Here is a 12,961-nt window from a genome sequence, read left to right as displayed (position 1 = left end):
AAGCTACCCTGATTCAGTTTTTGAGCATTTCACAGATATTGGTGTGATTATTCTGTCAAATTACTTATACCAGTTTAATTAAGAAGAAAATCCAACCTCTCATTTATCAAATTTGCACCATTATATTGAGCAATAAAGAGCTTGATTGCTTCATAATACTTTTTGTTAAATTTCCTATTGCTCAAAAACCTGTCTGTTGTCATTATTATTACAATGTTGAAGATGCCTTTGTTATCATGCTTCTTGTACATGCTCCTGCTATGGCAGGACTCCTTCCCTCCCTCCCTCTCTCTCTTTTCCTCTCTCTGTGATTTCACATGAGCATTTCCAGCGACAGAGCCCTGCAAGGAGCCTGCCATCCCTCTAGCCCTGCTGTGCAGAGTGATAGCACCACAGACATCCTCTCAAGATTTTCTCTTCTTTTGAAACTCACACCTTTGACTAGGAAGGAAAAGAGGCATTTATGCTCTTGCTGAGACACAAAGCAGCTGGGTTAGGTGGGAGGAGAGACACTGCCTCTATTTCACAGTCACTTCTGTCACTAGGCATGAGTTATGAGAGCTGGGTAGCAACTTAACTGTGCAGATACTTTTTGTAACTCTGGGGTCAACCCCAGAAGTTTTACTGAATAACAAGTCCTTCACTAACACATATCAGTTAGGCAGTAGGTTGAAAGATGCTATTTCCTTTACACTGGCTTTTGGGGAAAAAAACCTGCATTCCAAACGAGCAGATTACTTTCCTTGCGCTGTGAGGATAACTCACATATTATTACAACTTTTACAACCTTATACCAATGCATATTCTCTGGATTTTCACTCCTAACACACTGCTGCCTAGAAATGTATTTATCGGGAGAGTATTACTGGCCAAACTGGCAGAGATACACGGTGAGCTAAAGATTGGAAACAACAGGCAAAGAGAAGAGTCTTGAGTTGAACAGACTACAGGAATATAAATTCAGTTTTAAGCTCTTGTAAATTACTTAAAATAAAATTACAAGTTGGCCCCTCTGTATTTACAAATTTAAACAATTAAATACCTTACTCTAGAAATTAGGAGATTGTTCAGTTTAGAAGACAGGAAGATGTACTTGCTAACTAATCTAAGCAATTTGGGAAACCTATTATGGCAAAATTATAAAACAAACAACTCCCCCACCTCATCTTCCACATCCATCACCTCCTGACTCAGAATAGTTCTTAAAGGTGGAAGATCCACAATAGTCTTTATTTCATCAGAGAGCACTGAGAGCTGTAGCTCTGTATTATAAGCAGTTTCAAGGCATTAAGAAGTATTTCTGAAATACAATGAGGGATATTTCTTATTTCATCTTACAGCTATCACTAAATAACTTCAGACCTACATTTGCTAAAACTAATTGCAAATCAATTTCTTCTGCCAGTCCTACAAAACATGGGAATGTAACTCAAATGGATACCCATTTAAGTGTTTTGTTGGCAGAAAGAATAAAGCTCACAGGAAAACTGTTTCCTGAGAGTTTGAGTACTTGTGAGTGAACTAGAAAATTTGCATCAGACTTCTGTGCATCAGTACACCTCCCCAAGTTCTTATCCCCCTACCAGTCAAACTCCAGAAATATTCTCATTCTCAGGCCCCTGACCTCAGTATTTGCCTAATTTTACAAACTAAAACATAAAAACCTAATGAGCTTTCAGATGTTGCTTAAAGGTTATTTGGTTTGGGGTAGTAAACAGACAGTTTCAAGGTTTGAGATCAATCTTTATTAATATTTACTTTGTTTTATAATAGTATCTACCAGTTCTACTCACGGGTCGTGTGATACAAGCACATAGGTTCGTCTCCTAATACATCAAAGTGCCCTGCTTTCCTTAAGAGGCATTTCTCATATTCTCTAATATCTCAGCTATTCTAGCTTTTACTGCAAATTTGTCTCACATTTCCTGTTAAACCTTTTTCCATGCCTTTGACTTATGTTAAATCAGAAGCTGGGTTGGAATCTCAGCCTTCTCAGAGGCCACAGACTGACATTTTTATAGGAGTGGTTCTGAGTTACTGTTTGGGTGCTGTACTGATGTGAGAGAAATAAGAGCTTAGTATCTTCTGAGACACTTTGGTAGAGATGATGATTTTCCCCAAGTACATTTAGGTGTTTTGATTGGACTGTACTTCTCCAGGACTTGTAATGAAAACTACAAATTGAATTGAAGCATTAGCAGAAAAGAAAGAATAATATTCTTATCGTGTAGTAGATGCAACAGTGCATCTCAGTCAAGGTGGGCCTTCCTTATTTCTAGCACAAATCTTTACATATTACAAAACAATAACAAATTAGAAACTAATTGCCTTATAACTTTAGAAAACTGCTTTAAAATGCTTTAAAAGCTACCAGAGAAGTGTCCAAATTTAAATCCTTTTAATATTAGTGTCAAGCAAAAAAAATCACAGCATCTGCACCATCTGCACATCACTGAACGTATTTGCTATAACATGCATAAACCTTCAATCACTGCCAGAAGGGCATGTCTTTATTAATAAGGCAGCTAACCCATCTGTCTAGCTATTCCTGTTATTTAAAAAGGCAAACTGATCTACTTTACCCTGCAGCTCTTATTGGATAAGAGAGAAGGGCTCAGAGTATTTCACAAAATTATTCCTTGGCTCAGTTTTATAGCTGTGCTGGAATAGGACTATCACCTCCTGTACAGTAAGCACTAAATCAATTCATACAATGCACTTCTTTGTGTACTGAACTGAGCTAAATCCAAAATCTGAAACTAAGTCCTTTTGCATAAAATGATTGCTCTGTTTCTGTGTTCAGTGCAGCCTGCAGCCTCAAAGGCCTTGGAGTTGTTCTGACACAATGAAAGAAATACTTATTTAGAGGACATGATCTTCAGTAGGCAAACAACCACCAACAAGAAACAGATGGATTTCAACAGATAAATATGGAATAAAGATTGAACTGACTACAGGGAGATTTATTTAGCAACTGTTTCAAATTTATCTTTGAGATGTACAGTAGCAGCAATTTATAAGAAGTCAGAGCCAGCTTGCTATTTACATTGCATATAAACAAGCCTAAGTGAATAATTAGGCCACTGAAGTACTTGTTTTTCAAACTGTGTAGGCTGTTTGGAAGACCTACTACCTCCTAGCACTTCTAATTTCTTGAGGATCCTAAAAATAATTAGTATTACTACAAAGTCTTATGAGTTTCTCAGCCTGTAGACATGTAAGCAAATCTAAAGGGAAGTTCTTGTATTTATTTTAAGATCATACACTTAATATGGATATTGTCATAGAAAATCATTCATTCAGAAATAACTGCAAACACATCAAATAAAGTTTTTAAATTGCATAACCATACTTCATATTAAATTTCAATATTATTGTTAATAGTGTTATAAATGCTTATGCTTTAAATTAAATTTGGAGATCTAAAAGCCCGAGAGTTACTGATATTGACAACTGAAGTCTTTTCTGTACCTACTAAGGCAAAGTGTTGTTTGGCCAGTGTATCATCTCAGTTTTTAACCAACAGCTTTGCTGCCAGCCGTCAGAGACTAACCCCATTGTTAGCAAAGACAAAACCAATATTGGATAGAGCACAGAGGGCAGATATTGAATTGAATAACTGGGGTGATTACTGCAGTAATTGATGCAGATAGTAACACACATGAGCTCATGGCCATTTTGGTTGCATGTTCTTGATTTTCCTCCTTCTGTCTCTTCTATTTTCCTGTGCCTTACCATACCAAGCTGGTCTGACTGGGGGGCTTTGCTGGCTTCTGAATATTTAACACTCATTATTAGCACTTTTTAAAAAATACTATGATGGTTTAATGATGTAGGGATCTGTCTCCCAGCAAACAAGACAGCACAGATCATTGAACAGCTGATGGCAAATTTCAGATGTCACATTATCATCCTATGCTAACATGGAGCAGGAATCACATTTTATTGTATTTTCACTTGTCATGTCAAGGACTTCTGCTTTGCTAAGAATAATATCAATAATACAAATAGTGACCATATATAAGATACTATCACCATCATTTATTTCTGACAGTAAAGACAGGCTAAAGCTAAGATTGACAGCATGGATTCTTTTCCTATATTCACAATGCATGTTTTTATAAAACCATATGCAATTTTCTGAGTGTTAAAGTATGCTGTCATTTGTATATCCAAAACTCTCTAAGATACATATTATACACTGAATGAAACAAAAATCTTCAGGCTTTTCACTCCTTGTATAATTCCCTAGAGTTCCACAGATGCTATAAAAACCCTTAAGCCATAGAAGTGTGACAGTACAGTATTTCATACAGTATTTATATACATTTCTGAACAGAATATTGCACTGTATGAATAATCTTTGTAACTTCCAAATATTTATGTTTCTAAATCTTGCCCTTTATATGACTGCAGAAATTGCAGGAAATAAACCCTCCCTTATGTATTCACATGAATCTGGGTTATCTGGCTTTTAATCCAAATTCAAAACATACTTCAAAAGCAATTGACACACAGAAGACACTCTTAATGTGATTAGCTTGGTTACATCTCTGCTATATGAAATAAAGAGTCATGCATTGTCCTGAACATAACTATCAATACATGCAAAAAAAGCTGATGTTATTTTCCTCTTTCCACTGAGAATCCATAGACAACTGACACTCTTGACATTTACATACAACATGAATCAATTTCTTCAGTTTAAAATCTGTAAACTTACAGAAAGGTTCTCCCAGCCTGTGTTTCAGGTTTGGTTTCAAAATCATTTTATGCAAAATTTTTTGATCAGATAGTCCTCCATGCAGGAATCAAGACACAACAAAGTCTGTGAACCCTTTAATAAAAATTCCTCAGCATCCACATTTTAGGAAATGCTCATTAACTCTCCTTAGTTTATGTCCAGCTAGTACTATGAGTATATGTCCCAAGTTCACTAAAGCTGAAAATTGACTTTTCTGTATGTTTTTTTCATCAGCCAAGTTTTCTAATACTGTTAGTTATTCTTCTAGGCTTTGTGTGAATTAGTGGAGCATCTGGCCTACAATTGCTTCTGCTGCAGAAAGAAACACCAAAGTGTACCTCCCACTTTACAACTTTCTGGAAATGTCTGCTCATTGACTTATTACTTACAGTAAAGACAGAAGAAAGTTTCTCAAAAAGCTGGTGTTAGCTGGAATATTTAGATAAGAGCAAGATAGTCATTGCATGGGGTAAAGCAACAGAACTCCAAAAAATTTGGGCAATGGAATGTGTGAGGAGAAAGGGGGGTGAGTAACTTTCTTCTTGTCGCTCTGTTGACCAGTAGAGTTGCTCACAGCAAATATTCACCCATGGAATGTTGGAGCTATCTCTCTCTCTCCTCCCACCAAGCACTAATTTTATTGTTATGGCCCCAAGGGTCCACCCCTGCCCGACTGCAGAGGGATTTGCACTTTGGTTTCAATCCTGAAAAATGGTTAATGCCAGTATTACAAAATCTGTATAAAAGCTTCTTTCAATGGCCACCACTTGCAGAAAAAAATAGGGTTGTACATGAAAGACTCTTAGTCTCCCTCATTAATTTGACCCTGGTCAAAACTTGAAAAAAGGAGATTTACCCATAGGACTTCTGATGCAATTAGTGAAAGGTTTGGGTCTAAATTGCCTTTAGAGTTTTAGAACCTCAGATTATGGCTGCTTGCAATGTTTAGGTCAGAAAAACAAACAAAGGCATATATTTAGGGTGGCTATTACATTCTTTCTATTGAATCAGGACCAAAAAAAAAAAAATCAGTGAAAGGTATTCTTACAATGTAAATTAATTTTATTCAAAACAGATTGAAAAAACTAACAAAGCTTGCCTAACTACATGAGGTAGTACATGTAGCAAAAGAGAAGGCAGAATATAGTATTCTGAAATATGAAGAATATGAATAAGTTTACAAGTTGGAGTGAAATAAATTCAACAACAGAAACAAAATATACCAAAAATAAAGTTTAACAGCTTTTCAGTCTTAAAGCACCAATACACTTTTCATAGAAAGAAACATAGTATCACCACTACATGTTCTTCATATACCATAATATGGTAAAATTAATGTATCAAGCTGTTCACCATAAATGAATTCTTTAAAATTGTGAAGCAACAAATGACATAAATTGTCACTGAGCTTCGTACCACTATACTTCCTGGCCTGCAGGAGTATTTGCCAGGTCACAAGGAGCAAGGTTAGCCTTTGTTACCATTTTCTTTGGTTTTTTTTAACATTTAATCCCATATTAATGTTTAGCATATTGATAGCATGCACAGCTCAAGGCTGTAAACTTGCAAATTTTTTTGAATGTGTACAATTCTACATTTTCTCTGAACCCAAATTTAGGTAAATTGAAGGAATCACGTGGCAAAAATAAAGCATGTGTTTGTGCAGAACTTCAGGCTTATTCCTTAATTTTACTGCACTTAAGGAATTCCTTAATTCCTTACTGCACTTCTTAATACAAAGATTTTATGAGATCCTTCAAGGTTATATTTGTCTGTTTCACACACCCATCCCAACACAGTGGAATATCTGTGAAGGATTGGGCCATAATGAATTATGGCTATTTGAAGGAAAGAGCTTAACAGCATCCAATAAATATTTTATTAATCTATTTTAAAAATAATAGACATGAATGTCCCAGTCTCTTAAGAATATTTTTTAAAGGAAAACATGTTAGCATGACCTAGGGCTTCTTCCTATATTTTATAGGAATTTATCCCAATTTATTTCAAAATAGGTATTTGTACTTGTTATGATTAGTGTGAAATTGAGAACAATCTAGCTCTTCATTGATGCTTTCATGGCTAATGCTATTTTAAATCATCAAAAAGTTATATATGTATTTATTTTACTTTAAGGCATGATTTATTTTATCAAAATACTGGGATGACTTCTTTTATGTACATTGAAAATAAAAACTCAGGCCTCCCTCTGGTATAGTTTTAAGGTTACTGTTAGTGGCATATATAAAGCACCATATAATAATATATTCAGATGAAGAAAACAAAGAATATTTATGAGCTTTGAATTAACTGTATAGGAGTAACTGCTAAGAAAATATAGCAATATTTAACACAGGATTCAAAGGAATGTTATATATCATTATAGATTTTCAAGTGAATTTTTCTCCCATGTTTATTTTTACAGATTTTTTTCATTAAGATTTATATGCAACTTAAATTTTTTTGGTGGAAAGCAGTATACATCTTCTGTACAATAATGTTACAGCTTTATACAAATTTTAGGCATCACAAGAAATGGTCTGTATTAATCTTTTCCAAGTGCTCTGGTTTCACTTGCCTGTTACATGTTTTACTTGCTAGATTCAAACAACAGCAAATACTCTGAAAGCCTTGCTTCCTGGTGGATTCTGTAAACTGAAACATAAAACCAGTTTTTATGTTATTTTTGAGACCATAACACTCCAGTAACAACTTTTTAAAAAATTTCAATTGTTAATTCTAGTATCCTGCAGCACTTCTTCTGACAACTCCTCAATTTATCTATCTAGGATTTTTTAAAAACTGCTACAAATAAAAACTACATAAATTTCAGATTTTTTTCTGAAACAGCTTAATAGGAACAAAATACAACATAGAAAAATTCAAGTAATCCTTTGTGATGAGGGATAGTGGTTTAAAGAATTGAAGCAAAATCCTAAAAGTGTTTTGGAAACAGAGAAAACATATATCTTATGCTTACTCTTCTAGCAAATGTATTTGGAGAGAACTTGAAGACCTAGGAGATCACTCGTTTGTTAATTGCTTATACAATGAATAACAGATTTCTACAGAGACCTAATGTCTAACAAAACCAAAGGGGATGCCTTCTGAATGGATACGTATCTGGCTTCAAAAGAAAAGAAAAAAAAATATCCAATTCCAATGAAATGTTGATAGAATAAATATTTTTGCCTTAAAAATTGGACCATGGACCAGCATGTCTTATTTATTGGTCCATTGTTTTTTCTTTAGCCAACCCGGCCTGAAGATTATCTGGGAAGGAAAGAGAAATGGAGGTGGAAGCAAGAAAAGGCACAATAGAAGAGGTTGGCTTCAACAGCATTAGAATTCATCATCTTCTGCTTCACAGAAAACTTGTATGCGACTCTCTTCCAAACTTCTGACCTCCCAAACTTTACCAAGATGATTAATATGTAAATATATGTGTATTTATACATATTTTAAATTTATATTTATAGATAGTATCTAATACATATATTGAAGTATAAGTAATGATCAAATTTGCAACATTCTTCCTGTCTGCCTCTACTCAAGAAAATTTATATGGACAGCAAAAGTGTCAGTAAGGAAGCAGTCTAAGGGAATTGGATGATCACAGAGAAAAGTCAAAAAATATGTAAAATAAGTCAACTGCAACTGCAACTGAGCAAAGCAAATCTGTATTTTACAAGCTTCCAGAACTGTTGAGAGGTCTGAGAGAAAGGGAGAAGACATTCTTCTACCCACTATTAAAAACAAGACAAAAATATTCAATATTTTCTTACTTCTGAGTTTTCTACAGAAACCTTTTGAGGTTTTTTCCCACTTAAATTTCTCAGAAAGACTATAATCTAGTTAGGCAGCCATCATTTTTAGTCTAAGAAACATTCTAAGCTTTACAGGACAAAAAGAGTGGTACAATGTTTTTAAAATAATTTCTCTTTCTTCCTTTGGAACCTGGAGAACCCTCTCAGGGATTAAATTAAATCTACCACACATAATCATGTGTTATCATCACACAATGTATAAATACACCCAACAAAAGTAGTGAACATTCACAGCATCTCCATGTCTTTCACAAAAACACTGTTAACAACAAATTATATAAAAAAAGAACATCAAAAATATGTTAAATTATTGTGAATTTTAATGTTTGTGAGTATTAAGTATGATTCAGGATCACTGGTGCGATACCATGTAAATCACTAATGAACAGTTCATCAGGAACCAATGAACCTGCACCGTTAATGTTAATTTTTTAAAAATCCTTAAAGGAGTAACTGCAATTTTCTTATCCAATATTGTGATAGCTGCAACAGAACCAGCAAAGCAAACAAGAGGTTTACTTTATTTCATAAGCAGCTTTTCAGGGTAATGTTGTATGAGCTTAGAGGAGACAGGCAGCTCCACCAGCACAGTTCCTCCAAAGTCACCGCAGCTGCTGTTACACAAGCTCTGTAAATCACCCCTGGTGGCCTGTTTGTTTGGCTTCCAGCACTGCCCCAGCTACAAGCAGACACAATGCCAGACTGTGGACCTTATCAAGGCCACGAGTAAAGTGTAACCTTTGCAGATGGGCTCTGTACCTTTCTGAATATATCCCATTCTGAAAGGAGGCCACATAGACCTTTCTTTTGTCCACTGGCATCACATCAACGTAGCCGCCCTGGTTGCGGACCACACCTGCATGGACTGCTGCCCGGCAGATGCTGGAGATCTGAGGAGGGAAGACACAGATTAGCTTTGCACTCGTCCTTTTATATCACCATTTTTTAGAGAAAGACAAATACAGGTATTTAAACCAAGTCTAGGAAACATAAAATAACTACAATTATTGCATGACTATTTTTATTAGTCTTACGATATTTAAATCAGCTTCATTAGGAATTAGGCCATTTTATAGGAATTCAGAAAGAGATTTAAGATCATTTTCACCATGGTGCAAAAATAATTTATTTCAGGCTATTTCAGTTCAAAGATCAGGAAGATGTTTGAATACTTCAGACTTTCAAAATGAAAGGATCTATCAGCCAAAGCCTCAAATATTAGTGAAATGATCCATAATTAAAGGGAGCATCGCAGTTTTCTATCCAGGCATGGGTAAATATTAAAAGCTAATTAGATGAAGAATATAATGGGAGCATCAGACAGAAGATAGAGGTCTAAAATGAAAGTTCTCTGTTAAGTTTACAGCACTTACAGCTGCTTGAAACGTCTATTTTCTGGTCACAAATTCCCCTTGTGAACTCATGAGGAATAAACAATATACACAGAAGGATTTCTCAGTGACATTCTTGATAACTTTAATTTAAATAATTGATTTAAACTTCCACTAGTCTATTACTCTTTCAGCATTTTAATAATTATCGGAAGAATGAAACTTAGATATTCCAGAAGGTAGGACCCAATCTTTAAAACATAGCATAGCAAAGTGCAGCTCCAGCTTCAGTGTATCTCCACTTAAAAACAAGGTTTTTTGGTGGGAAAAGTTTTCAATGCAATAGGTTTCTCCACAAACAACCTCTAAAAATTTAGCAAATATAAATAGCTGGTGAAACAGGGCACAATTTAAACTAAAAACTGCATTTGTTCCAGTTATAATTGGAATAATTTATATATGTTATCATAACCATTTTCAATCTCAATGCTATCTAAAATCAAGAATTTAAAATAGCAGTGATTTTCCTACTTTTATTCTAAGCACAGGACTTGCCATGTTCACTCATATATAGGTTGTCTTTTAACGTTACACTATTTAAAGCAGTAAAGATCTGAAATAATTTATGCAAATAATCTTCTGCAAAGATGCTTTAGAGTTTTTCTTTCCACACGGCTGGGTGCAGTTTTTGAACATGCCAGAAAAGATGCCATTTATACCCCTCTGTACTTTTCCTCCTCCCAAGGTTGCAAAATATTTTTTATATCCTGAACACCAAGAGATGCCTTATTGTTAAGATTATAGCATGCCTTACTTATCCATACTGTCGAGTAACTAAAGAGTAGACTGATCATGTGCAATTTCAAATACCCAGGGGGAATAATGGCCTCTGCAATACAGGATTACAGTCAGAAGAAATAAAAGATATTTACAAGCAATTAACTACACTGAAGAACTAGAAGAAAACCATTCTATTCATTCCTAGTACAATAACACAGCAGTAACTCTGTTTTCAGTTCCCCCTGGAGATATAAAAAAAGGCTGGAGGTACAACTGGGGAAAAGAAAGATCAGCTTTTTCACCTCTGTAATAGTAACCAAAATGTACCCTTACCCTTTATACCATGACATAAGGGTATACTTTCATAATTACATTTGAGGATGGCTAAGATGTGCTGGCTGTTCCAACACTATTTGGAAGTTTCTAGTCAAGTAAAAAGGAAAGGAAAATTCAAGGGATGGAGATTTTGACAGAGCAGGCTAACTGCTTGTTGGAAACAATGTCCAGCAAAGGATGCGGTCATTGTTAGGGCTGGCACCACACCTGGACCAATCAAGTATGGCTGGGCTAATGCACAACATTTCAAAGGTGAAGGCAAGATGCTTGAATGGAAAATGTGAAAAAGGAGACGTCAGAAGACCGGGGTTCATGAAGCCAGCTCAGAGGCAATTTTCAGATGAAAATAAACTGATATTCTGGTGCTACATTCCAGATGAGACTGGAGAACATATTCACATAGTTCTTGAATAAATGAACAATTACATGAGTATAAATTCATAATTATGAACTAGTTTGTAGGAATAGCTACAAATAGATGCATATAGTTTTATAAACCTATACAGAACATCTTTTTTTACAAAGTATTATCTGTCCTTATCTCTCAATAACTTCTCATTGTCTTGGAATGAGACTATTAGAATGCATCTAAATGGAATCAGATTCCAGTAGTGATGTCACACGATTTCCTGTGCTCAGTATTATGTTATGCAGATCACACTTCCTTGAACCAGTAAGGCAAGCTTCCTGTTGATTTAAGCAAAACAGGATTTCACTATGTCTATCACAAATTTCAGCATATTATTTGTGGTTTACATCAGCATCCCTTTGTCTTTCCTGGAAACTTCAAAGATTTGTGTTTGTTTCTTTAATTTTGATGAAGAAATTCCAAAGGATCCATAAGACAGTATTTTAAAGCTAGTATGAGCACTTCATACAGAATTATATGGCTTTGCTTTATTACTGTGTTGTGAACACTCCTAAGCTTGTTAGTATTTTTAACAGGTCATGGGATCTGAATACCAGGCTAATTATTTTCCTTCTTCAGATACTCAACAAATACCAGTATCTACCACAGCATAGCACTACTCTACAAAGACATTTAAACCACAAGTGTCTTTAACATACCATCACAGGAATATGGACCTATTTAATATCCTTCTACATCATATTCTCTATATTTTACAATAGCAGAGAATTATGAATACTTTTGCAAAAGTTTCAGGGAATATTTCTATACATGGTTACTGAAACAAAAATTTGTATCATCAAAGCCTTCAAATGGTAGAAAATTTTACAACTCCATCAAACTCTTTAGATAAAGGATATTTCCTGGTCTCCAGCCCCTGGAAGAAGTAAGGTAGACACACTGAAAAATTCAAAATACTTCTGCTCTGCAGATACCTATTTGTCTCCTGTACCACTATACTCTCTGTACTAAAAACTACTGAAAACATAATCTAGAACATCACCTTCAGTGTAAATGTCTACCCTGACAGCATCTGAAGTTGATAAGAAGACTCCCATCTCTGGTTTTTCACCTGTATTTACATCCATTTTTTCCTAAAAGCAGTATGGCTGCACGTGTTGCTATATAATGGAGATGAATAATGAGATAGTACACCTAAAATAATTTTAAATCGTTACACTAATTAAAGTCATCTGGGACTTGTCCAGCCAAAGAAAATACATATTATGAGATTTCCCCTGTGAAGGATAAACACAAGCATGTCTTCTTTCTCCTACAATAGTCTCTTCTAACTCGCTGGAAAACTTTGTCTGTAGCCCTTAACTGCAACCACAGAGCTGAAAGAAAATCATCTTCCACAAACTGGACTTGCATTGAATCTATTTCCACTGCCCCTTTTATGCACATTAAGGATCCAGTTCACAAATCAATTATCTTTCTGAACTGGAAATACCATTCACATCCATGACACTACTTATGGACAAGAGTGTTTTCAGGGCAAGACACTCAGGTAATCCAGTGGACATCAGTTAGT

The 12,961-nt window shown here is 35.1% G+C and overlaps 1 protein-coding gene across 3 annotated transcripts in view; it reads right to left on the bottom strand.

The window, feature by feature from the left end:
- Positions 1–5,783: 5,783 nt before the first annotated feature.
- CRISPLD1 (cysteine rich secretory protein LCCL domain containing 1) overlaps positions 5,784–12,961 on the bottom strand; it is a 37,454-nt gene continuing 30,276 nt past the window's right edge. For 2 of the 3 annotated variants that reach the window (XM_031063742.1, XM_031063743.1), the window contains exon 13: positions 9,075–9,461. In XM_031063742.1, the coding sequence (XP_030919602.1) occupies positions 9,207–9,461 (255 nt within the window). In that variant the 3' untranslated portion in view covers positions 9,075–9,206. Of the gene's footprint in view, positions 7,400–9,074; positions 9,462–12,961 lie in introns of those variants that run through there. The other variant, XM_005429136.2, reaches the window with a different exon arrangement.

The sequence above is a fragment of the Geospiza fortis genome, unplaced genomic scaffold (assembly GCF_000277835.1).
Source record: "Geospiza fortis unplaced genomic scaffold, GeoFor_1.0 scaffold1831, whole genome shotgun sequence".
NCBI classification, from domain to species: domain Eukaryota; kingdom Metazoa; phylum Chordata; class Aves; order Passeriformes; family Thraupidae; genus Geospiza; species Geospiza fortis.
The sequence above is the reverse complement of the archived record's forward strand: the minus strand, read 5'-3'. Positions and strand labels throughout refer to the sequence as shown.